At 40.5% G+C, this 24,496-nt stretch overlaps 2 protein-coding genes across 5 annotated transcripts; one reads left to right on the forward strand and one right to left on the reverse strand.

Annotated features, from left to right (window-relative positions):
* The first annotated feature begins 3,224 nt into the window (after positions 1–3,224).
* Positions 3,225–11,865, forward strand: mcur1 (mitochondrial calcium uniporter regulator 1). 3 transcript variants are annotated; one of them, XM_090189457.1, is made up of 10 exons: positions 3,262–3,615; positions 4,171–4,281; positions 4,381–5,380; positions 5,873–5,990; positions 9,076–9,177; positions 9,916–9,957; positions 10,352–10,423; positions 10,582–10,635; positions 10,820–10,934; positions 11,469–11,865. In XM_090189457.1, the coding sequence occupies exons 3-10, from the start codon at positions 5,295–5,297 to the stop codon at positions 11,522–11,524; spliced, it is 645 nt and encodes a 214-aa protein (XP_090045583.1). In that variant the 5' UTR covers positions 3,262–3,615; positions 4,171–4,281; positions 4,381–5,294; the 3' UTR covers positions 11,525–11,865. The 3 variants fall into 3 exon arrangements, with proteins under 3 accessions (XP_090045582.1, XP_090045583.1, XP_090045581.1); XM_090189456.1 differs by lacking the exon at positions 5,873–5,990 and having other exon boundaries at positions 3,225–3,615; positions 4,381–4,484; XM_090189455.1 differs by lacking the exons at positions 3,262–3,615; positions 4,171–4,281 and having other exon boundaries at positions 5,350–5,990.
* A 5,411-nt stretch (positions 11,866–17,276) lies between these two features.
* Positions 17,277–24,151, reverse strand: LOC110535299 (neutrophil cytosol factor 2). Of its 2 annotated transcripts, none has more exons than XM_021620206.3 (15): positions 23,867–24,151; positions 23,550–23,632; positions 23,064–23,172; positions 22,693–22,827; positions 22,322–22,429; positions 22,022–22,081; positions 21,853–21,896; positions 21,279–21,420; positions 21,058–21,123; positions 20,792–20,864; positions 20,632–20,675; positions 20,338–20,498; positions 20,135–20,246; positions 19,859–19,976; positions 17,277–19,193 (listed from the first exon to the last, which is right to left on the reverse strand). In XM_021620206.3, the coding sequence occupies exons 1-15, from the start codon at positions 24,038–24,040 to the stop codon at positions 19,102–19,104; spliced, it is 1,521 nt and encodes a 506-aa protein (XP_021475881.2). In that variant the 5' UTR covers positions 24,041–24,151; the 3' UTR covers positions 17,277–19,101. The 2 variants fall into 2 exon arrangements, with proteins under 2 accessions (XP_021475881.2, XP_021475880.2); XM_021620205.3 differs by having other exon boundaries at positions 20,632–20,678.
* Between the last annotated feature and the right edge of the window lie 345 nt (positions 24,152–24,496).

A 24,496-nucleotide genomic window follows, 5' to 3' on the forward strand; every position in this document is an offset into this window, starting at 1 on the left:
GCATTAATACCTTGTTATATGGATACAGACTAACACTAAATACTAACACAATACACATTTGTTTGTTTAGCATATGCTCATTGTTTATTTGGAACATTACAGTAAATCATTTACCATGTTCAGTCTTTGCATTTAAACAGTACGAGAATGTAATTTTCACCTCTGACGAATTCACCTAAAGCAGAACGTGTGTGTGTAATTGAAGAGTTACAGAGTGCCAGAAATGCACAGTGCGGTAGTAGGTTTACCTTTGCTGCACACCTGCCACTCTCCCATCCACAGCCTGTGAAATGTCCAGTCCAGCTCTACCTACCTGACTAGACTAGCCCCCTTAGGCTTATCCAAAAATAGATCTATGGCAATAAAATCATTAGCCATAGCTGTAATACATGATAATCTTCCAGGCTGAGCTCCAAGGCCTTATTAATAACCACCCGTATCATGATTTGGATCAATGAAACTGCGTCATCATTTGTTGCAATCTGTCTAACCAGGTGTCGGGCTTCAAGTTAGTTAGGAGATTCTGATTATTTTCAAAGTTACATTAGGTAACTAATAATGACCTCAGCGTGTAGTTGTTATTTTAAAAATGTTCAGCCTTTGGTTATCGCAAATTTGCGGAGAAATTGCACCTCCTGATGCCCCAAAAATAAATGACGGTACTCACATAAAGTAGCCTGGCCACTAGCTACATTATTTTCACACATCTGAGAGGGAGATGAATAGCTGCTGAACCAATGATTGCTGACATAGTCCTCTCAAATATGCTAAATTACCGGAACATTGTGTCGAGGACAACTAATGAACTATCATGTTCCAGGCATTACTACTGGCGTAAGTGTGCTAAAGGAGCTCAGGGAGAAATCACAGACATGACAGCATACATTCAAATTAGATAATTTATTTAAAGTCACAGTTCAGAATTTGTGTTTGAGATAAACGGTAGCCCAGCCTCTGAAGCTGGGGGAAAAGGTTGGAGAAATGTGTGTTGCATTACCACCATAGTACCCTCCAAACTCATCATCAAGCTCGAGACCCTGGGTCTCGACCCCGCCCTGTGCAACTAGGTACTGGACTTCCTGACGGGCCGCCCCCAGGTGGTGAGTGTAGGTAACAACATCTCCACCCCGCTGATCCTCAACACTGGGGCCCCACGAGGGTGCTTTCTGAGCCCTCTCCTGTCCTCCCTGTTCACCCACGACTGCGTGGCCATGCACGCCTCCAACTCAATCATCAAGTTTGCAGACGACACCACAGTGGTAGGCTTGATTTCCAACAACGACGAGACGGCCTACAGGGAGGAGGTGAGGGCCCTCGGAGTGTGGTGTCAGGAAAATAACCTCACACTCAACGTCAACAAAACAAAGGAGGTGATCGTGGACTTCAGGAAACAGCAGAGGGAGCACCCCCCTATCCACATCGACGGGACAGTAGTGGAGAGGGTAGTAAGTTTTAAGTTCCTCGGCGTACACATCACAGACAAACTGAAATGGTCCACCCACACAGACAGCATGGTGAAGAAGTCGCAGCAGTGCCTCTTCAACCTCAGGAGGCTGAAGACATTTGGCTTGTCACCAAAAGCACTGACAAACTTTTACAGATGCACAATAAAGAGCATCCTGTCAGACTGTATCACTGTTAAGAACTCTTTTTAATTTTTTAAATATTTTTTTATATATATTGACTTTCAATGTCTGGTACGGCAACTGCTCCGACCACAACCGTAAGGCTCTCCAGAGAGTAGTGAGGTCTGCACAAAGCATCCCGGGGGCAAACTACCTGCCCTCCAGGACACCTACACCACCCGATGTCACAGGAAAGCCATAAAGATCATCAAGGACATCAACCACCCGAGCCACTGCCTGTTCACCCCGCTATCATCCAGAAGGCGAGGTCAGTACAGGTGCATCAAAGCAGGGACCGAGAGACTGAAAAACAGCTTCTATCTCAAGGCCATCAGACTGTTAAACAGCCACCACTAACATTGAGTGGCTGCTGCCAACACACTAACTCAACTCCAGCCACTTTAATAATGGAAATTGATGGAAAATATATCACTACCCACTTTAAACAATGCTACTTAATATAATGTTTACATACCCTACATTATTCATCTCACATGTATATGTATATACTGTACTCTATATCATCTACTGCATCTTTATGTAATACATGTATCACTAGCCACTTTAAACTATGCCACTTTGTTTACATACCCTACATTACTCATCTCGTATGCATATACTGTACTCGATACCATCTACTGCATCTTGCCTATCCAGTTCTGTACCATCACTCATTCATATATCTTTATGTACATATTCTTTATCCCTTTACACTTGTGTGTATAAGGTAGTAGTTTTGGAATTGTTAGGTTAGATTACTCGTTGGTTATTACTGCATTGTCGGAACTAGAAGGACAAGCATTTCGCTACACTCGCATTAACATCTGCTAACCATGTGTATGTGACAAATAAATTTGATTTGATTTAGATTTTTAACTTCACCCAATAGGATAGCCTAATGTCACGGATATTGTGTACAGGCTTTCACAATAGTCATTTTTGAAAAATATGTATTCTATAATTTGTGTAATATTCTGTTTATATTCTGTCTTCAGAGTCCTCCCGAACCCGAATACCTGAGATGGTACAGAGGGTACGGAACTGGTTCTACATTAAATCAAATGGAACAAGTGTAGTCTCCATGTTGCTGTCCACAGCTTTATAGTCAGGCTTGCAGTTGTGCCAGCAATTTAAGCAAACCGGGAGACTTCCACTAGAGCATGCGACAAATACAAACATTGCAAGTGATGTAGATGAGAATATGTTGCCCAAACACAGTGGACGGCATGTGCACCATTTCAGGGAGTAGGGGCGTGCTCTGCTCTCTGAGGAGCTGCCTTCCAATCTTGTATCCAGTCCCGATGTAAATTAAACATCACCTTTAAGGCTTAAAGAGCATTCATAAACCCAATATTAGGCCTGTAGATGCTTTAGAAATCATGCATAAGGCACCGCTCATCCTTGTCAGTCCCACACCCCAAAAGGATGCTTTTGATACAGTAAAATAAGAATGTGTAACATCCATATGCAAGAATAAACAATGCATATTTTTTTTCATATCAATTCGAACAAATACAGTAAAGATTGACAAGCGCATCAGGACTAGATTAGCGTAGTAAGAAAATATAGTAAACTGTTGCTTTAAAACAAAACCCTCCTAGTTATGTCAACGTAGGGTCAACGTGGTGACGTATTTATGGGATCGCGGGCAGGAAAGTACAGTGAAAGTGAACTAAACGTTTGACAATGTCATTGAAACAAAGAATTGCATTTCACTCGCGGTTGAATAAATCTACTTTAAACTCGGACTATTGGTATAGTAAGCAAGAAAAGAGGACACGCGGGGACAGAGCAAGTTTCACTACAGTTGCGCTCCAACCTAACAGTTCCTCTCTGAACACAATTTTGACGAGCAGCATCCATTCGCGCTGTAAACAATGTAACACCGATTCGGGCTCTTGCAACCTTGACAAACGAACATGGAGAATGAGACTATTTACGGGAGTGAGCGCAACTAAGGTTTTTAAACGGAGCTTTTTATTTGTCAGAGGTATGTATGTACACTGTCTGAGCAAAGAAGACAACAAACGACACTATCAAAAATAAGTTTGCCAGCTCGGGTTCAGATTGCAACGGTTGTCACTAGTTCCACTGCCACAACGTCATAAACCACGCCCATTTCTGCAATTTCCTATCTTAGTGTGATTAAACCTTACCCTATATTTAACCCTATATCTAACCTTGTGCCTAACCATAACCTTAAATTAAGACCAAAAACTATTTTTGTTTTAATTTTTACAATATATCACTTTGGCTGTGGTGACTAGTAGAAATCGATTGTAACCGGGATTTTAGTGACCTCGTGAGGTTGGATGAATATTTCGGAGCAGATTTAAAAAAGAAAAAGGCCCAGTGTTAATGCATTCAACACCAGGACAGATATGCCACTACAATACATTAAATACATGAAATGTATCTCTTCATATCGCCCTCTGAGTGCTGTACATTTGCATAACATTTTCTTAATTTGGTGGTTATAAATAAATAATTTGTCATGTAATGATCTGTACGCTACATCTAACTTTTCCTTTTATGTGGATATCAGAGCTGAGCACCTCTATACTTCACTATGAATTGAAAACAGATATGACAAAGTCTGGAAACCGACGGCTGTATTTTGATACCCATGCATTGGTTCGACTCCTCGAAGACAATGGTTAGAAAATGTTTTGTATTTGTGTAATTTGAAGTAACCCCCATACATTTAATTCAGTGGTTGGTTTGAACCCAGTTAGTGTTTTGTTTTCATCAACAGGCTTCACCACTCAGCAAGCTGAGGTAATTGTCAGGATGATGGTCAGGACAACACACTCCAACATGGATCTAATCTATAATGACATGGTAACCAAAGTGCAGCAGGTGAGGCTTGACTTTTTCATATCAACATACAGTATATGACCAAAGGTATGTGGACACCTGCTCGTTGAACATCTCATTCCAAAGTCATGGGCATTAATATGGAGTTGGTCCCCCCTTTGCTGCTATAAACCTATTCCCCCTCAAACTGAAAAGAGACTGAAAAGATATGACATGGGTCCTCAGATCCAAACCAAACAATTTTATTTGTCACATACACATGGTTAGCAGATGTTAATGCGAGTGTAGCGAAATGCTTGTGCTTCTAGTTCTGACAATGCAGTAATAACCAACGAGTAATGTACCCTAACAATTCCAAAACTACTACCTTATACACACAAGTGTAAAGGGATAAAGAATATGTACATAAAGATATATGAATGAGTGATGGTACAGAACGGCATAGGCAAAATGCAGTAGATGGTATCGAGTACAGTATATCCATATGAGAAATGTAGGGTATGTAAACATAAAAGTGGCATAGTTTAAAGTGGCTAGTGATACATGTATTACATAAAGATGGCAAGATGCAGTAGATGGTATAGGGTACAGTATATACATATGAGATGAGTAATGTAGGGTATGTAAACATTATATTAAGTGGCATTGTTTGAAGTGGCTAGTGATACATTTTTTACATCAATTTCCATTATTAAATTGGCTGGAGTTGAGTCAGTATGTTGGCAGCAGCCACTCAATGTTAGTGGTGGCTGTTTAACAGTATGATGGCCTTGAGATAGAAATGAAATCCGAGCAAGGGTAGCATTCCAGAGAGACATCAGAGACTGTAACGTTTTTTTGCTTCACGGAAACATGGCTCACTCGAGAGACGCTATCGGACTCGGTGCAGCCAGCTGTTTTCTTCACGCATCACACCGACAGAAACAAGCATCTTTCTGGTAAGAAGAGGGGCGGGGGGTATGTCTTATGATTAACGAGACGTGGTGTGATCATAACAACATACAGGAACTCAAGTCCTGTTGTTCACCTGACTTAGAATTCCTCACAATCAAATGTCGACCGCATTATCTACCGAGGGAATTCTCTTCGATTATAATCACAGCCGTATATATTCCCCCCCAAGCAGACACATCGATGGCACCGAACAAACTTTATTTGACTCTATGTAAACTGGAAACCACATATCCTAAGGCTGCATTCATTGTAGCTGGGGATTTTAACAAGTCTAATCTGAAAACAAGACACCCTAAATTCTATCAGCATATCGATTGCGCAACCAGGGCTGGTAAAACCCTGGTTCATTGTTATTCTAACTTCTGCGACGCATATAAGGCCCTCCCCCGTCCTCCTTTCAGAAAAGCTGACCACGACTCCATTTTGTTGCTTCCAGCCTACAGACAGAGACTAAAACAAGAAACTCCCGCACTCAGGTCTGTTCAACGCTGGTCCGACCAATCTGACTCCACGCTTCAAGACTGCTTCGATCACGTGGATTGGGATATGTTCCGCATTGCGTCCAACATCAACATTGACGAATACGCTGATTCGGTGAGCGAGTTTATTAGAAAGTGCATTGGCAATGTTACACTCACAACAACGATTAAAACATTCCCAAACCAGAAACTGTGGATTGATGGCAGCATTCGCGCGAAACTGAAAGCGCAAACCACTGCTTTTAACCAGGGCAAGGTGACCGGAAACATGACCGAATACAAACAGTGTAGCTATTCCCTCCGCAAGGCAATCAAACAAGCTAGGCGTCAGTATAGAGACAAAGTAGAGTTGCAATTCAACGGCTCAGACACGAGGTATGTGGCAGGGTCTACAGTCAATCACGGATTACAAAAAGAAAACCAGCCCCGTCGCGGACCATGATGTCTTGCTCCCAGACAGACTAAATAACTTCTTTGCTCGCTTTGAGGACAATACAGTGCCACTGACACGGCCATCTACCAAAACCTGCAGACTTTCCTTCACTGCAGCCGACGTGAATAAACATTTAAACGTGTTAACCCTCGCAAGGCTGCAGGCCCAGACGGCATCCCCAGCCGTGTCCTCAGAGCATGCGCAGACCAGCTGGCTGGTGTGTTTACGGACATATTCAATCAATCCTTATCCCAGTCTGCTGTTCCCACATGCTTCAAGAGGGCCACCATTGTTCCTGTTCCCAAGAAAGCTAAGGTAACTGAGGTAAACGACTACCGCCCCGTAGCACTCACTTCCTTCATCATGAAGTGCTTTGAGAGACTAGTCAAGGACCATATCACCTCCACCCTGCCTGACACCCTAGACCCACTCCAATTTGATCCTCAAAAGATTCTACAGCTGCACTATCGAGAGCATCCTGACTGGTTGCATCACTGCCTGGTATGGCAACTGCTCGGCCTCCGACTGCAAGGCACTAAAGAGGGTAGTGCGTACGGCCCTGTACATCACTGGGGCCAAGCTTCCTGCCATCCAGGACCTCTTTACCAGGTGGTGTTAGAGGAAGGCCCCAAAAACTGTTTAAGACTCCAGCCACCCTAGTCATAGATTGTTTTCTCTGCTACCGCACGGCAAGCGGTACTGGAGCGCCAAGTCTAGGTCCAAGAGGCTTCTAAAACAGCTTCTATCTCCAAGCCATAAGACTACTGAACATCTTTCTAACCACTAGGGTAGCCTAGTGGTTAGAGAGTTGGACTAGTAACTTAAAAGGTTGCAAGTTCGAATCCCCGAGCTGACAAGGTACAAATCTGTCGTTCTGCCCCTGAACAGGCAGTTAACCCACTGTTCCTAGGCCGTCATTGAAAATAAGAATTTGTTCTTAACTGACTTGCCTAGTTAAATAAAGGTTAAAAAATACAAATAAAAAAATCAAATGGCCACCCAGACTGCTTGCATTGCACCCCCCCCCCCCCCCCCCCCCTTCATGCTGCTGCTACTCTCTTATTATCTATACATCACTTTAATAACTCTACCCACATGTATACTACCGTTCAAAAGTTTGGGGTCACTTAGAAATGTCCTTGTTTTTCATGAAAATGAGTAGCAAAATTAATATAAAATATAGTGAAGATGTTGGCAAGGTTATCAATAATGATTCATTTAAATAATAATTGTCCTTCAAACTTTGCTTTCGTCAATAAATCCTCCATTTGCAGCAATTAGAGCCTTGCAGACCTTTGGCATTCTAGTATTTGGCTAAGGTGTATGTAAACATCCGACTTCAACTGTAGATATTCCATTAAAAATCAGCCGTTTCCAGCTACAATAGTCATTTACAACATTAACAATGTCTACACTGTATTTCTGATCAATTTGATGTTATTTTAATGGACACAAAACAAGGACATTTCTTAGTCACCCCAAACTTTTGAACGGTAGTGTATATATTGCCTCAATTACCTTAACCAACCGGTGCCCCCCGCACATTGACTCTATACCGGTACCCCCTGTATATAGTATTGTTATTTTACTTTTATGTGGCTTCACCACATATTTTACTGCTGCTCTTTAATTATTTGTTACTTTATTTATTTATGTATTTATTTTATGTATTTTTCTTGGAACTGCATTGCTGAGTAAGGGCTTGTGAGTAAGCATTTAACTGTAAGGTTGTATTCAGCGCATGTGACAAATACAATTTTATTTGTATTTTCCACACCAATCTCGACAAACCATTTCAGTATGGATCTCGCTTTGTGCACAGAGGCATTGTCATGCTGAAACAGGAAAGGCCTTCCCCAAACTGTTGCTACAAAGTTGGAAGCACAGAATTGTCTAGAATCTCATTGTATGTTGTAGTGTTAAGATCTCACTTCACTGGAACTAAGGGGCCTAGCCCATACCATGAAAATCAGCCGCAGACCATTATTCCACCTCCACCAAACTTTATAGTTGGCACTCTGCATTCGAGCAGGTAGCGTTCTCCTGGCATCCGCCAAACCCAGATTCTTCCGCCGGACTGCCAAATGGTGGAGCGTGATTCATCACTCCAGAGAAGATGTTTCTACTGTTTCACAGTCCAATGGCGGCGAAGCTTTACACCACTCCAGTCAACGCTTGGCATTGTGCATGTTGATCTTAGGCTTGTGTGTGGCTGCTTGTCCATGGAAACCCATTTCATGAAGCTCCCGACGAACAGTTGTTTCCAGAGGCAGTTTGGAACTCGGTAGTAAGTGTTGCAACCAAGGACAGACGACTGTTATGCGCTTCAGCACTCGCCGGTTCCGTTCTGTGAGCTTGTGTGGCTTACCACTTCGCGGCTGAGCCGTTGTTGCTCCTAGACGTTTCCACTTCACAATAACAGCACTTACCGAGGCAGCTCTAGCAGGGCAGAAATTTGATTAACTGACTTGTTGGAAAGGTCGCATCCTATGACGGTGCCACGCTGAAAGTCAGTGAGCTCTTCAGTAAGGCCATTCTACTGCCAATGTTTGTCTATGGAAATTGCATGACTGTGTTTGTGTGCTCGATTTTATACACTTGTCAGCAACGGGTGTGGCTGAAATTGCCAAATCCACTAATTTGAAGGGGTGTCCCACATACCTTTGTGTATGTGTATGTATGTGTATATATATATATATATTAGTCAAATATTGATAATACATGTAAATAAATAATGAGACTGACTCGCTGTGGCCATGAATTGCAGGAGATCATGTTGCAGAGGGTGTTTTCCCAAATTGCATCGGTGAAAAAGGACATGATTATCCTTGAAAAGAGTGAGTTCTCTACTTTGCTGGCAGAGAATGAGGTGAGTATTAATTTGTAGGAGTTCTCTAATCCACAGGAGGCTGCTGAGGGGAGGACGGGCTCGTAATAATGGCCGGAACGGTGCAGATGGAATGGCATCAAATACCTGGAACCATGTATTTGATACCATTCCACTGACTCCGTTCCAGCCATTACCACGAGCCCGTCCTCTCCAATTAAGATGCCACCAACCTCCTGTGCTCTAATCCTATCATCACTTGAAGCACATCAGGGAGCCTTTTATGTCTATTCCTTTACAGATGTCAACATCTATTCAACGCTGGTTCAACATAATTTAATTTAATTGATGAGGAAACATTGATTCAACCAGTGTGTGCCCAGTGGGAAGAGAGGGTCCCGTGATGTGACACATGAGAGTTAGGATTACCTTATATATATATATATTCCTTGTTACTTATTTTCCAGTGGTAGTCAGTGTTCTTCCTTGTCATTTGAACAGTGACGGTGTGTGGACCCTGGCCAATCACTGACATCAAGTACATCCTATGGAGAGTCCACACATGTGGTGTCCCAGGTCACACTGGTTGCATGTCAATAGTTTAAAGTTGTCAATTCACCTTGCATCTTCTCTTTCACTCGATCTGAACTGAAACATAGGATTGCTCCCTCTGTGGTCACATGACTGATACAGTGGATGGATTTTTTGGGGGGGCCATGTTAATTCCTTAAAGTCAGGCATTTGAAGTATATCAATTAATTGATTAATATTTTCTTACAGAAAGTCAAGGTAGAGCTACTGCAACTGAAGGTGCAACTGGCTGTAAGTTGTTTTAAGGTGGTTTCATTTCTGTGTTGAATAAAAATCACGAGCTGGGGCTGACTAACGGCGAATAGACTATAACCCTGAAGGCACAGTGATGCCGAAATTATTTACCAAATAAATTATAATAATTTTTTTAGCTTATGGTTCAATTTCTGTGAAAATGTCTGCAGATCACCCACATGTTGCTGCCAGCATTTCATCTGTTTGTGATGATTTTGCGTGTACACCGTGTATAGATATAGAAAACTTTACAAAGTATGACTCTTTGTGAAACAGAGCGATGAGTAGCTTGAAACAGAGCGATGATCAGTTTGGATTGCAGCCTTTAACAGCACTTCAGAACCATTGAGAGTGTTTGAATGACGGAATGCCTCCTTTTTCTCTGTCGCAGGATGTGATGAATAAAGTCCGCTTTGACAATATCTTGGATATGAATTCGGAAAAAAGCAGCATGAAAGAAATGGTAAATGTCTTAGTATTACAATGATGGTTTTTACATTAGTATTCATAGGATGAAGGTGTGATGCTTTGCTTATTACATACAGTATATCTTGCTCTTATCAATATTTAATGCAAATTTGACAGCACAGTTTGGACTCTGATAGACTATTTGACTTTCAGAAATCAGAGCATGAGAAGAGACTCATGGAAAGTCGGACCGAGATAATGGAAATGGTCTGTATACTGTACATTATGATTAAACCATTCTACTTTAGAGCTTTTAACGGGTTACTTCATTCACCTTGCATGTGTAACACCCATCTCAATAATGTATTTTCACCTTGTATTTGTTATTTAGTTGTTATGATAAGAATATTATCTGTGGTTTGTGAATAATAGCCAAATCTGTCTGCTGTAGAATGCTGAGCAAAATTGTCATTTGACTCGGTCCAATATGAAAATCGACACTGAAGTGGCAGGGTTGAAAACCATGTTGGAAGCTCACAAACTTGATACTATCAAATACCTTGCAGGTAAGAAGAGTGTCATTCATGTATCCATGCATGAGTCTTATTTGTTCAATATTTAAAAGGCACTCGCACATCTGAGCTATCTTTGTTGCAGGTGCATGGCAAGATGAATAAGATGAGAAAAAAAGAAGAAACACGCACACTGCTCTTGCTAGCATCACTGCTCTTGCTAGTATCACTGCTCTTGCTAGCATCACTGCTCTTGCTAGCATCACTGCTCTTGCTAGTATCACTGCTCTTGCTAGCATCACTGCTCTTGCTAGCATCACTGCTCTTGCTAGCATCACTGCTCTTTATTAAGCTTTGCATTGGCCTCGAGGCCTTCGTCAGAGCTTTTTCTGACTGAGGAAATCTCTGACGAATGCCTCGAGGCCAATACGTAAAGATTATTTGCTCAATAAAAAGACTATAAATGGTGGATAACATTATGTTCCTCGAATGAAATAGATACACAATTAGTATCTCTGGTTCTGGTCAACTAAACGTCACTTTTGTCCATAAACAAGTTCTGACTGACGGACTCCTCATGTCTTTCAGGTTCAGTCTTCACTTGTCTCACTGTGGTTCTCGGATTCTATCGCATCTGGATGTGACTCCGGGGAGTACAGGAAGAGCTGGTCATCTGGACCACTGTAGCTCAAAAATAACCCATTTGAACTGCCACCATTTTGTGTTTGATAAATAGTCAATCGCTATAGGAACAAACAACCACTGGCTGATGGCATGAAGACAGAGCAAATGCTTTGATGTTGATTGACATTTCTGAGGACCAATGACTTTTGATTTAGAAGATGAAGCCAGCAGATCATGAAATGCGAAAGGCTGCACTTGTAAACCACTATCCAACATTTTTTTTAGGATTTTTTAGGATTTAATTGGTTGTGTTTTCATAGAGTACCCTACAAAATAAATGACATGTAATTTAAAGATAGAATCCTGACATATGTATTTGTTTGTACATGCACTGTTAAGCAAGGAACCTGTGTATGTTGTGTTTGAGAAGTATGTTGTAAAAATGCAGCGATATATACACTGTAATTGCCATGCTGTCCAAAGTGCATTTCCGGCTATGTAGCCAGTAAGATGCAGCTCTGTATATTTTAACTGTAGTAGACACTACGGGACTCGTGAGTCATTGGAACACACATTCCATCAGTCCAAAGAACAATTTTTTATGACCATAGTAGATATTGTAAAACTGTATAAAAGGAAAGCAACACATACAGTGGGCAGAACAAGTATTTGATAACTTGCAAAATCGGCAGTGTTTCCTACTTGCAAAGCATGTAGAGGTCTGTCATTTTTATCATAGGTACTTCAACTGTGAGAGACGGAATCTAAAACAAAAATCCAGAAAATCAAATTTGTATGATTTTTAAGTAATTAATTTGCATTTTATTGCATGACATAAGTATTTGATACATCAGAAAAGCAGAACTTAATATTTGGTATAGAAAACTTTGTTTGCAATTACAGAGATTATACGTTTCCTGTAGTTCTTGACCAGGTTTGCACACATTGCAGCAGGGATTTTGTCCCACTCCTCCATACAGACCATCTCCAGATCCTTCAGGTTTCGGGGCTGTCGCTGGGCAATACGGACTTTCAGCTCCCTCCAAAGATTTTCTATTGGGTTCAGGTCTGGAGACTGGCTAGGCCACTCCAGGACCTTGAGATGCTTCTTACGGAGCCACTCCTTAGTTGCCCTGGCTGTGTGTTTCGGGTCGTTGTCATGCAGGAAGACCCAGCCACGACCCATCTTCAATGCTCTTACTGAGGGAAGGAGATTGTTGGCCAAGATCTTGTGATACATGGCCCCCATCCATCCTCCCTCAATACGGTGTCGTCCTGTCCCCTTTGCAGAAAAGCATCCCCAAAGAATGACGTTTCCACCTCCATGCTTCACGGTTAGGATGCTGTTCTTGGGGTTGTACTCATCTTTCTTCTTCCTCCAAACATGGTGAGTGTTTGGAGGAACTTCAGACGGGCCTGGACATGCGCTGGCTTGAGCAGGGGGACCTTGCGTGCGCTGCAGGATTTTAATCCATGACGGCGTAGTGTGTTACTAATGGTTTTCTTTGAGACTGTGGTCCCAGCTCTTTTCAGGTCATTAACCAGGTCCTGCCGTGTAGTTCTGGGCTGATCCCTCACCTTCCTCATGATCATTGATGCCCCACGAGGTGAGATCTTGCATGGAGCCCCACGAGGTGAGATCTTGCATGGAGCCCCAGACCGAGGATGATTGACCGTCATCTTGAATTTCTTCTATTTTCTAATAATTGCGCCAACAGTTGTTGCCTTCTCACCAAGCTGCTTGCCTATTGTCCTGTAGCCCAGCCTTGTGCAGGTCTACAATTTTATCCCTGATGTCCTTACATCCTCTCTGGTCTTGTCCATTGTGGAGAGGTTTGAGTGTGTGGACAGGTGTCTTTTATACAGGTAACGAGTTCAAACAGGTGCAGTTAATACAGGTAGAGTGGCTTCTTAAAGAAAAACTAACAGATCTGTGAGAGCTAGAATTCTTACTGGTTGGTAGGTGATCAAATACTTATGTCATGGAATAAAATGCAAATTAATTACTTAAAAATCATACAATGTGATTTTCTGGATTTTTGATTTTAGATTCCGTCTCTCACAGTTGAAGTGTACCTATGATAAAAATTACAGACCTCTACATGCTTTGTAAGTAGGAAAACCTGCAAAATCGGCAGTGTATCAAATTACTAAACACAAACAGTCATACTGTATGTATGACTAAACAAAGCTATAATATAGGATAATTTGACCATAATGTTTTTTATATTTACTAGACCCTAATAACATTTGCATAGGATACCTTTATTGTGAAGGAAACAACCCAGAAGTTATTTCCCGTGGTCCTACACGTGTTTACGTTTGTAAACTTCCCCTGTTAGAAATAATGCAATTTATCATGTTTGAATTATTTATACTGGTGGTCGTGTTTTGATGAGAAACTTGCTTTCGATACCATCTATTCCTGGGTCACCTCTAAATTATTTGATTTGACATCAAGTTGGGTCGTCATTTACGAGCTAGGTATCTAGCTGTACTGTAGTCTATATTGACATGATAAATTGCAGATACCCAGCAGAACGGTTGAAAAGCATGCATTTGGTTTTACAAGCGTTTAAGAGCAGTTGTAGGCCACAGAAGGAGTGGTGTATGGCATTGAAGCTCATTTGGAGGTTAGTTAACACAGTGCCCAAAGAAGGGCCAGATGTATACAGACTGGTGTCGTCTGCGTAGAGGTGGATCAGGGAATCATCCGCAGCAAGAGCGACATCGTTGATATATACAGAGAAATTGAACGGCCCGAGAATTGAACGATGTGCCAGAGGTCCAGACAACAGGCCCTCCGATTTGACACACTGAACTCTGAGAAGTAGTTGGTGAACCAGGCGAGGCAGTCATTTGCGAAACCAAGGCTGTTGAGTCTGAGTCTGCCGATAAGAATATGGTGATTGACAGAGTCGAATGCCTTGGCCAGGTCGATGAAGATGGCTGCACAGTACTGTCTTTTATCGATGGCAGTTATTATATCGTTTAGTACCTTGAGTGTGGTTGAGGTGCACCCACTTCATCAATGATCATCAGTTCAAACATGTATAAGGATTGTTATCCCTTAAAGCAGTTGCTAACAAGCTAGCTACACAAATTGTCACTTGAATAACAGTTTGTGACAGTGTAGGCCAATTATGATTTCAGTATTTGTTATTGAATGAGAAAAGTGAATTTGTAAGCATTAGTTTACCATTTTAAAAAAGGTCCAAAGCCCTTTTAATCTTGATATCAAATAATTATTTATGAGTAACAATGCAGTACACTACTGTGACTATTTTTTTTACCATTTTAAATTGACAAAAAAAAAAAAAACTGTCCAGGAGTGGTCTTGACTCTTTGACATTGGACTATTAACTGTGTTACCAGGCAGGACAAAACTCCATCCTATAAAAAACAGGCTGAAATGTCAAACAGCTTTTACACTAAAAAGGGCATTATAATAATTTTCACAATTATTATTAACAGAATTATTCCAACCTCGGTGTGAAAATATATATAAAATACAGAAATCTAGATGTTGACTGCACTGCGCCTGTAATAATCTGAAGAGATGTATCACTATAACCTTATTGTCAATATTCCAGATATTTCCAGTTGTGGTGAGTTGTACCCCGACAGACAGAGTCACATCATCTTGTACAATGTCAACTATGCTCACATTATTGGTAATGTTTCACACTGAACTTCTTTTAGGACTCGGAAACTTTGAGTTTGTGATATACTTCAAAAAGGAATGTGAGCGACTAATACTATTTTAGTGACAGTTTTATAAATGTATTAAAACAAGATAGGCCATTTTCAACACCTTTTAGCAATGTATTTAATACTGGTTTAAAGCATGATCATGTCTGTCCTCAGATGATCTTCTGGAACATCTTTCCTCTGAGTATCCGAACATTGCCGCCTCAACCCTTCATGTGGACGGAGAACTTTGCTACAGTCACACAGACAACACAATGACAGCAGTTCTCCGTGTCAAAACGGTGATCAAGCCGTTTATCAGTTTGGTAGGCAGTTTGTTTTGAAATGTGGACAGACCGTTGAGGACTACAGTGTGTTCATTATCGGTCACGAAGGTGCAACCATGACAAACTTCATGAAGACTTGGACTCATAGCTCAACAGATTCCAATTCAAGAAATCAATCTTCTGAGACATTTAAGGCCAGTATTATAGCATAACTAAGTTAACTGACAATATAAAGGAAACACCAACATAAGCCGCATAGATTCTACAAGTGTCTGGAACTCTATTAGATGGATGTGACACCATTCTTCCATGAGAAATTCCATGTTTTGGTGGTGGAAAATGCAGTCTCATGCGTGTTCAATTGGGTTGAGATCTGGTGACTGATGCTCTTTTGGGACCCCTCTTTCAAAGTCAATGAAAACTTCTAGCCATGGTAGCCAAAATAATGGGGAACTTGGCATTTTTATACATGGCTAAGCATGATGGGATGTTAATTGCTTAACTAAAGACATGATCCGGAGCTTTGGCGACTAGTAAGTATTTTTTAAACCTCCCGCTTTGGGCTGGATGTGACGATGTGTAGCGGCTGCTCCAGTTTCAACTGTTCTGCCTGCAGCTATGGAACCCTGACCTGTTCACCGGACGTGCTACCTGTCCCAGACCTGCTGTTTTCAACTCTCAAAAGACAGCAGGAGCGGTAGAGATACTCAATGATCGGCTATGAAAAGTCAGCTGACATTTACTCCTGAGGTGCTGACCTGTTGCACCCTCGACAACTACTGTTATTATTATTATTATTTGACCATGATGGTCATTTATGAACATTTGAACATCTTGACCATGTTCTGTTATAATCTCCACCCGGCACAGCCAGAAGAGGACTGGCCACCCCTCATAGCCTAGTTCCTCTAGGTTTCTGCCTTTCTAGGGAGTTTTTCCTAGCCACCGTGCTTCTACACCTGCATTGCTTGCTGTTTGGGGTTTTAGGCTGGGTTTCTGTACAGCACTTTGAGATATCAGCTGATGTAAGAAGGGCTATATAAATACATTTGATTTGATTTAGTTCATACATGAGCGGAATAATGGTCTTACCTCAATTAGCCATGAAATCCCAAGTTTTAAAAGCGACTGTTTACAGCCCATCGCCATTTTAGTGACAGCTGGCAACATGCACACACAGCAGAGTGCGAGAGAGACGTGAACGAGAATGACGTGGTGCACATAGGATGCACATAGGATGCAATTTTTGGGGAACACTTTTAGCTCGTGAGCACTACTTTCAGAATTACTGGCTAAAAAGTAAACAGAAGTACCAGAAGATGTCTTTAACTCACACATTTACTCAAGGGTTTCCACATCTCTTTGTAAGAAGTGTGCATATATAAAGGTTTATACAGTTCTTCCACGTTTTGTTATGTTACAAAAGAGGTCTGAATACTTTCCGAATGCACTGTATATGAGTCTTCAAAAAGAACAGAACCAGAACTGTTAAAATGTAACAGATGAAACTTTGAAAATGCGAGAACACATACTTGGACTTAAAGGAAAATTCCACCCAAAAGTTTAAGGTCTCATACCGGCTGTATTTCAAAAGTTAAATATCTTGAAAACTTGATTTCTGACAGGCAAAACATTTTGGGACTATATCAACAATGGATTCATGAAACTGATAACAAATAATTATTTTGGGGTGGAGTTTTCCTTAAATGCACTCATCGCAGTTGTTATTATTTAATCACCAACAGTTTGCTCCATGTACTGTAAATCACAATTGAGATATGAAAAGAGTTATGTATGATTTTGTCATTCAAAATCTTTAATATAGGCTGCTGGATCAGTCATATTTGCAGACATTAAATGTGCTATGAAAGCTATTTTCATATACACACACACACACACCAAAAGGTCCTGAAACTGCAATTCAGAATAGTCTGTGTCCATGCTATACCCAATGTTTAATTTGTTTAACAATTACATAAAAATAACTTAGGTATAGCAGATTGTTCCTGAGGGAACCATTGGTGGTGTCAGATACATACAAGCACATACAGTTGAAGTCAGAAGTTTAAATACACCTTAGACAAATACATTTAAACTCAGTTTTTCACAATTCCTGACATTTAATCCTAGTAAAAATCATGATGCCATCTATTTTGTGAAGTGCACCAGTCCATCCTGCAGCAAAGCACCCACACAATATGATGCTACCACCCCCGTGCTTCGTGGTTGGGACGGTGTTCTTCGGCTTGCAAGCCTTACCCTTTTTCCTCCAAACATAACGATGGTCATTATGGCTAAACAGTTATATTTTTGTTTCATCAGACCAGAGGACAATTCTCCAAAAAGTACCATCTTTGTCCCCATGTGCAGTTGCAAACCATAGTCTAGCTTTTTTATGGCGGTTTTGGAGCAGTGGCTTCTTCCTTGCTGGGCGGGCTTTCAGGTTATGTCGATATAGGACTTGTTTTACTGTGGATATAAATACTTTTGTACCTGTTTCCTCCAGCATCTCCACAAGGTCCTTTGCTGTTGTTCTGGGATTGATTTAGCACTTTTCGAACCAAAGTACGTTCATCTCTAGGAGACAGAACGCATCTCCTTCCTAAGCGGTATGACGGCTGCGTGATCCCATGGTGTTTATACTTGCGTACTATTGTTTGTACAGCTAAACGTGGTACCTTCAGGTGTTTGAAAATTTCTCCCAACGATGAACCAGACTTGTGGAGGTCTACAATTGTTTTTCTGGGGTCTTGGCTGATTTCTTTTGATTTTCCCATGATGTCAAGCAAAGAGGCACTGCGTTTGAAGGTAGGCCTTGAAATACATCCAGAGGTACGCCTCCAATTGACTCAAATGATGTCAATTAGCCTATCAGAAGCTTTTAAAGCTTTGACATTTTCTTGAATTTTCCAAGCTGTTTAAAGGCACAGTCAACTTTGTGTGTGTAAACTTCTGACCATCTGTCTGTAAACAATTGTTGGAAAAAATGACTTGTGTCATGCACAAAGTAGATGTCCTAACCGAATTGCCAAAACTATAGTTTGTTAACAAGAAATATGTGGAGTGGTTGAAAAACGAGTTAATGACTCCAACCTAAGTGTATGTAAACTCAGTGTATGTGAATTCAACTGTAAAAAGAAGGTAAAACAAAATAATGCATTTCTATTCAAATATGTAGAAAACCTGGGCATGCTTGATTCGTGCTGGCCAAAAAGGTTATTAAAACTTATAACACACTTTAACAATAACATGAAATAAATTGGTAAATATCAGCCCAATGAAGAAAAGTCCTTGCTTAGGTAATGACGTTTCGGACCTAAATGCCTTCCTCTCAACATAAATACTGAAATCTGACTGTTTTTCTTTGATGATGTTTGTTTGGTGGTTTCCAGATTAGAAGACGAAGGCCAGGATTCAATCCCATATTGAGCTGAGTCAGCCAACATATGCAGTGTGGACCATAAATGTAGTTTCCACGAATGTGTGAACATTGCCTTTAAAAGGTGCATAGCTGCCAAAGCGTGATCGGATAGAATCCCGGACCTCATGCTCAAAGTAGAAATAACAAATCCCACAATCTCTATGAAGTCATTGTTCCTTATCCTGACAGTCCTTTTACATTATTTATCTTTCATAGGAACTTCTTCCACAAAGGATGCCGGAAATATGCCAATCTTTCCGTTGCACTGTCCCTCAAACCAGTCTTCATTGACTGAAAAGAAAGTAATGAAAATGGGAAATTACTTTTGCTTCTGTATTTTAAAGGGAAAAAATCCACTCCAAAACTGTTTAATGATTTTTTTCTCACAGTTTTACAGTCCCAACAATATTTTGCATGTCCGCAGTCAAGTTTTCGAGATATCACTTGCCACATCATCATGATGATGCCAATTGTATCAAGGGATTAAAAACGCATCATTGTGATGTGACAAGTGACACTTTGCTTCTTGAAAATACTATATCTTCAAAACTTGACTGCTGACATGCAAAACATTTTGGGACTATATCAACAGACAACAAATTAAATAAATACCAAAATGTCGGGGTTTTTTTGGGGGGGGGGGGGGGGGTGAAGAAAACATTAGATTGAGGCTTTTTCAAATAACAATAAATCAATGTACGCCTCTACAGCTATTAGAGAAAATACAGTTAGTCTCTTGACACAAATTATTTTCCCAATGTCGAAATGGTGGCCCACATGAGAAAATAATGAAAATGGGAATGTACTATTGCTTCTGTAACCCTAATTCTGTGTTCTGTAAGACAACAGCAGGTTTCCAGCTCTTCCAGGATATCATATAACAGAATAAAACACTGACACAACCAATTTCTGCATTGTGGAAATGGTGCCCCGCATGAGAGAAATGGGTAGCTCACCTTTGGAGAGAAGTAAGATGGTATCTCCTTGATGGAACTCAAGATCCTCTGGGGTTGAAGACTCATAGGAATGAAGCGCCATCAGGTGAGTCTGGCTTTGTAGCTGCTCACTCACTCCCTGTAGTGTAGATTACATGAAACAAGGGACATTAGTACACACATGATGACATCTGTCAGAACAAAGTTTTGTTGACTATTACATTTGTAAATTAAAAATCCACATAGCAAAAGACTATTATGACATAAAATACTGTATACAGTACATGACCATATTACCTCTTTGAGATCACACCACAGTGTTAAACGACCATTGTGGACACAGCTCCAAACATCTTCCATCCTTGTGTTCTCATCAATCACTTTTTTACCCAAATCTATTTGGGCATAGCTTGAGAAAAATCACAAAAACGCTGAGCTTAGTTTTGTAATAGTAATGATTGTTGAAATAAATTGACGCTAATGTTTAAACAGTGCCATACCTCAAGGTGATTGCTGTGGCAGGGAGGCCCAGTTTGTTACTGATTTTCTCCAGAGTTGTTGTGTAGGGAAGTCCAGGCACCATGCAGATTGCTATGGTGTATGTGAAGTGCACTTTCACTACACAGAGTGAAGGGTCACTAAACTCTTCACTCTGGCAAGACTAGGGAATGAAATAAACGTACAATGATATTTAAAATGTATAAGCGTAGAGTACTGATAAACAATTGATATTTGCTTTGGATATTGCATGCTGTGAAACATGTCTTGAACTTGATTTTCAATTATTCTCATACCTCTGTTTTTGTGTCCCCAATGCTCTGATTTTCAGTAGCAGAAGCTGCTGCAACAATACCCCCAAAAATTACATAATTTGTAATAGGTGATGTTGCATTTCCAATAATTAAAATGTTTACTATACAACTTCCATTACATTTTTACATAAAATATCTTTACCAGAATTTCTCTGAGGTCTATTCGGTGGTTCTCGTCTAGGTGGCCCTGGGATGTCATCCTTGTCTGTCCCATCCTACAAGAAAGCAATCAACCCATGTAGGGGGAATCAATTAACATAGCAATTGAGGGGTAAACTTTATTTACCAGTATTTTGGGGATTCAACCTTTAAAGATGTCCAATTTGTTATAGCTCAGAATTGACACACGTTAGAGTCAATGCCATCTTGTCATGAGGAATAAACACTATATTGACAGTAGAAATGTACCTGATCTTGCTTAGATGATAAGGTTATTTCCAAACGCTCCAGGAAATTATAAGGAACAAGCCCCCTCTAAAAATGTAAAGTTTAAATTAATTCACTGCACACACATCATTTGTTTAATACAGATGCTCATAATCAACCAAGTATGTTTGAGCATAATGAGTACAATAGATCCACATTTTTCATGCATAAAGCATTTTTAAGTGTAATGTTTGTACTCATACTCGCTCATTGAAGATGACAGAGGCCCAGTTGTCAGATCCTTTGTTCAGCACAAAGACAATGTTGCCAGGCACCACAGCTAACTCATCACTTGTCTCAGGGACAAACTCAAAGAGGACAGTGTGAGGCTCTCCCTCTAGAGCCCTGCGGGAGGAGACAGAGATATCCTACTTTAACTCATACCCAAATAATGCTGTTTAATCATTCTATGCTAGTATGTGGCCAAAGCATAAATTGTAGGAAAAAAAACTCACCTCAAACTTGTATCTCAAATAGACAGTTTTAAAAATGCTTGCTATTTCCTCATAGAACATGATGTCATGTTGGCACACTGGCTAAGCTGGCCAATCAGTGGTCTACTTGTGTGAATTAATATTTGTAATGACTGGTATAAGCCCAAACCATTCTGTTTTTGGCGTACGGCCAAACCAGATATTGGAAGGAAAATTCTCACTTATATTGTAATTAAATATAGGTCATATTTCATAGAAATCTGGAAACACTGGACAGTTACTTTAAGTGTCAAACCACCCCCAGTGTCCCCTACAATTAACATTGAGATCACATGAACTTTACCTCAGAACTTCAGGTGCTTTTGGTCTGGTAGGAATATCTTCAACCTACTCTTACCGTCAAAAAAATGGCACATCACATTACACTGAATATTCCTCCTCAATCAATTTCTTATTTTAATTGTTGACAGTTTTTAAAGGCACTTTTAAAACATCAAATCATGACACTCCACCTGTGGCTGTAACGGAGCAAAGCCAGAGAACTCATCCTGGAAGACGATGGAAGAAACAACCTGAGGATAGAGAATAAAACTGGTTCAACATGAAACAATACTTTATGACATGACTACTTACTAATAACTTGCCAAATAGCTATCCTAAAGAAAGACCCAAGGCTATTCAAACTCATTTAAATTGCACATCTCAAACAAAGTAGGTACTAGACATGCATGTTGTAAACACATTTAAAAAGTCGCAACATTTTGGCTGGTTAATATGCATGTTATGTTTTTAGAGAGAGATGATAGGGATACCTTAGCCTTTCCCAGGTAGTCCTTCTTCTCCAGTTCAGCCACATAGTTCTTGTTTGGCTTGAACAGCACTTTCGCCGGGACCTTAACTGGCTCAAACAGCTTCTGCTTCTATAAGGATTAACAGAGGACTTACATCTCCAACTTTGTTGAACAGTCAGACGCCGTGAAAATGCATAATAAATACACATTGAAACACTTCTCACACTACTGAGATGAGCCGCCTGGCCTGGTTACTCATCCACTATAGCTGCTGGAACAAACAATGTAAAAAAATAAAATAATACAAAAAAGTACATATCTAAGCCAGCACAGTATGGTTGAGGTCGACATGATAGTGTGAAAAAGGCTTAAGAGAGAGAAGGGCCACTGACCAGGATGCACTCCAGACCTCTGTCGATGTGGCTGAGTTTGGCCTCAGTCCTGAGATTCAGAGCAGTCAGGAGGTTCTCCTTGGCTTTCTCCCACTGACCCAGCTGAGCATGGGCCAGCGCCATGTTATGCAGTACCTGTGGGAGTGATACCACTCAGACATTTGTTGATGTAAAATTACAGCTATACAGCGCTTCCTGCCCAGGTCTCAAAGTGCTTTACATTGTAGCATCCACCTATGCACTTTTTTTTGCTGTGTATACATACTGTGATGTTTGTTGGGGTAGGTTGCTGTTGATAGGTTGCTAAAATACACGTAACATATTCAACATCCAATCATTGTTACAAAGGCAAGACTTCCATCATATCTCACCTCACAAGCATATAATTTGTATCTCAGACCAAGAGGTTTGTAGTCGATCAGCTGGTTCCCCCTCAACTCCTTGAAGGCATGTTGGAAATCAGCAAAAGACTCCTCAAACCTGCAGGCAAAGTGAGGAGGTATCCAAGTAATTCACTATCCGGCTATAGGTAAAACACATATACAGCTGAATAATGTAGAATAAATATGCTACGTTTAATTGTACAAAACGATTATCAATTTTAAGAGACATTTCACAATTTAACTTCACACCAGATGATGTCAAATGTTTCCAGATGAAGTCCTCGGAAACACTTATCCTCTATAAAATCATAGAAACTCACTGTTTTCACATGCTGATGTTGGGGTGGTCCTGATGATGAATATGAACAATTGTGAAATGTCCCTTTAACACACCATTCGAAAGAATGGGATTCTATTTTTAAGCAATTATAATGCATCTAATCACTCATCCCTAATATGATAGATTTGTCTTGCCTTTCTTTTTTGTAGAATGTCAACCCCCTTTGAAAGAATGCAACAGCCAAGTGTTCATCCTTTCCGATACATCTGTCCAAAGCCTGTGTGATATTCAGAGAAACTCAGTGACTTCCTTCCAATCAAATGGTACCACAAGCATTGTGTACTTAAACTAAACTTCCCCTTTTTCTGTGACTTGCATTTTTGAAGTGTAAAATAACATTGAATTACAATGTGATAGTAACTTTAACCCTTAGATATATTGACTTGGTAAAAACAGGGAAAGAGAGAATTGTATTTTAATTAATGATGATATTTGGTTAAAACTGCCATACCTTTTCAGCTGCATCTAGGTTCTTATTGATCAAATGTAGGCAGCCAATGTTGAAAAAGATTTTGGAGTTCTTTTCCTGGATGTCCAGAAATGTTCCAAGGGCAGCTGCGGAATCCCCGCGTTCGAAACAGGCCACTGCCTCATCCCACTGTTTGAGAGTGTTCACAAATGTCATGGTTCCAAATAGAGTCGAGGCGCTGAGCTACAGTGATATGACGAGAGAAAAGTGAAACCACTCTTCTTAAACTGACACATTTTCCCCACAGAGGTAGGAAGGAAGTGTAATGATTACACAGAATCGCAGTTCCTTTTTTCTCTCCAGTCCATTTACTGTTGTAACAGTACGCCAGGGTTGAGGGTTCAATTCCTACGATGGACCAGTATGAAAAATGACACACCATTTTTTTTATTTTAATCGCTCTGGATAAGATTGTCTGTTAAAATGTGAAATGTGTTGGCTATTACAGTGCTAATAAAGAGGCTAAACATAGTGCTTGAAATAAACATGCATTTGCAGGGTTGCCAATTTTTGAAGAAAGCTTAGCGTGAATTTTTGCCTAAACGGTGGTCTGCATCTGTTTTAAAGCCAATTTCCAGCAATTCTATGGATTTTTACATGGCTTAGGCCCCA

This window comes from Oncorhynchus mykiss, chromosome 11 (genome assembly GCF_057628025.1).
Source record: "Oncorhynchus mykiss isolate SJ-2025 chromosome 11, ASM5762802v1, whole genome shotgun sequence".
NCBI classification, from domain to species: domain Eukaryota; kingdom Metazoa; phylum Chordata; class Actinopteri; order Salmoniformes; family Salmonidae; genus Oncorhynchus; species Oncorhynchus mykiss.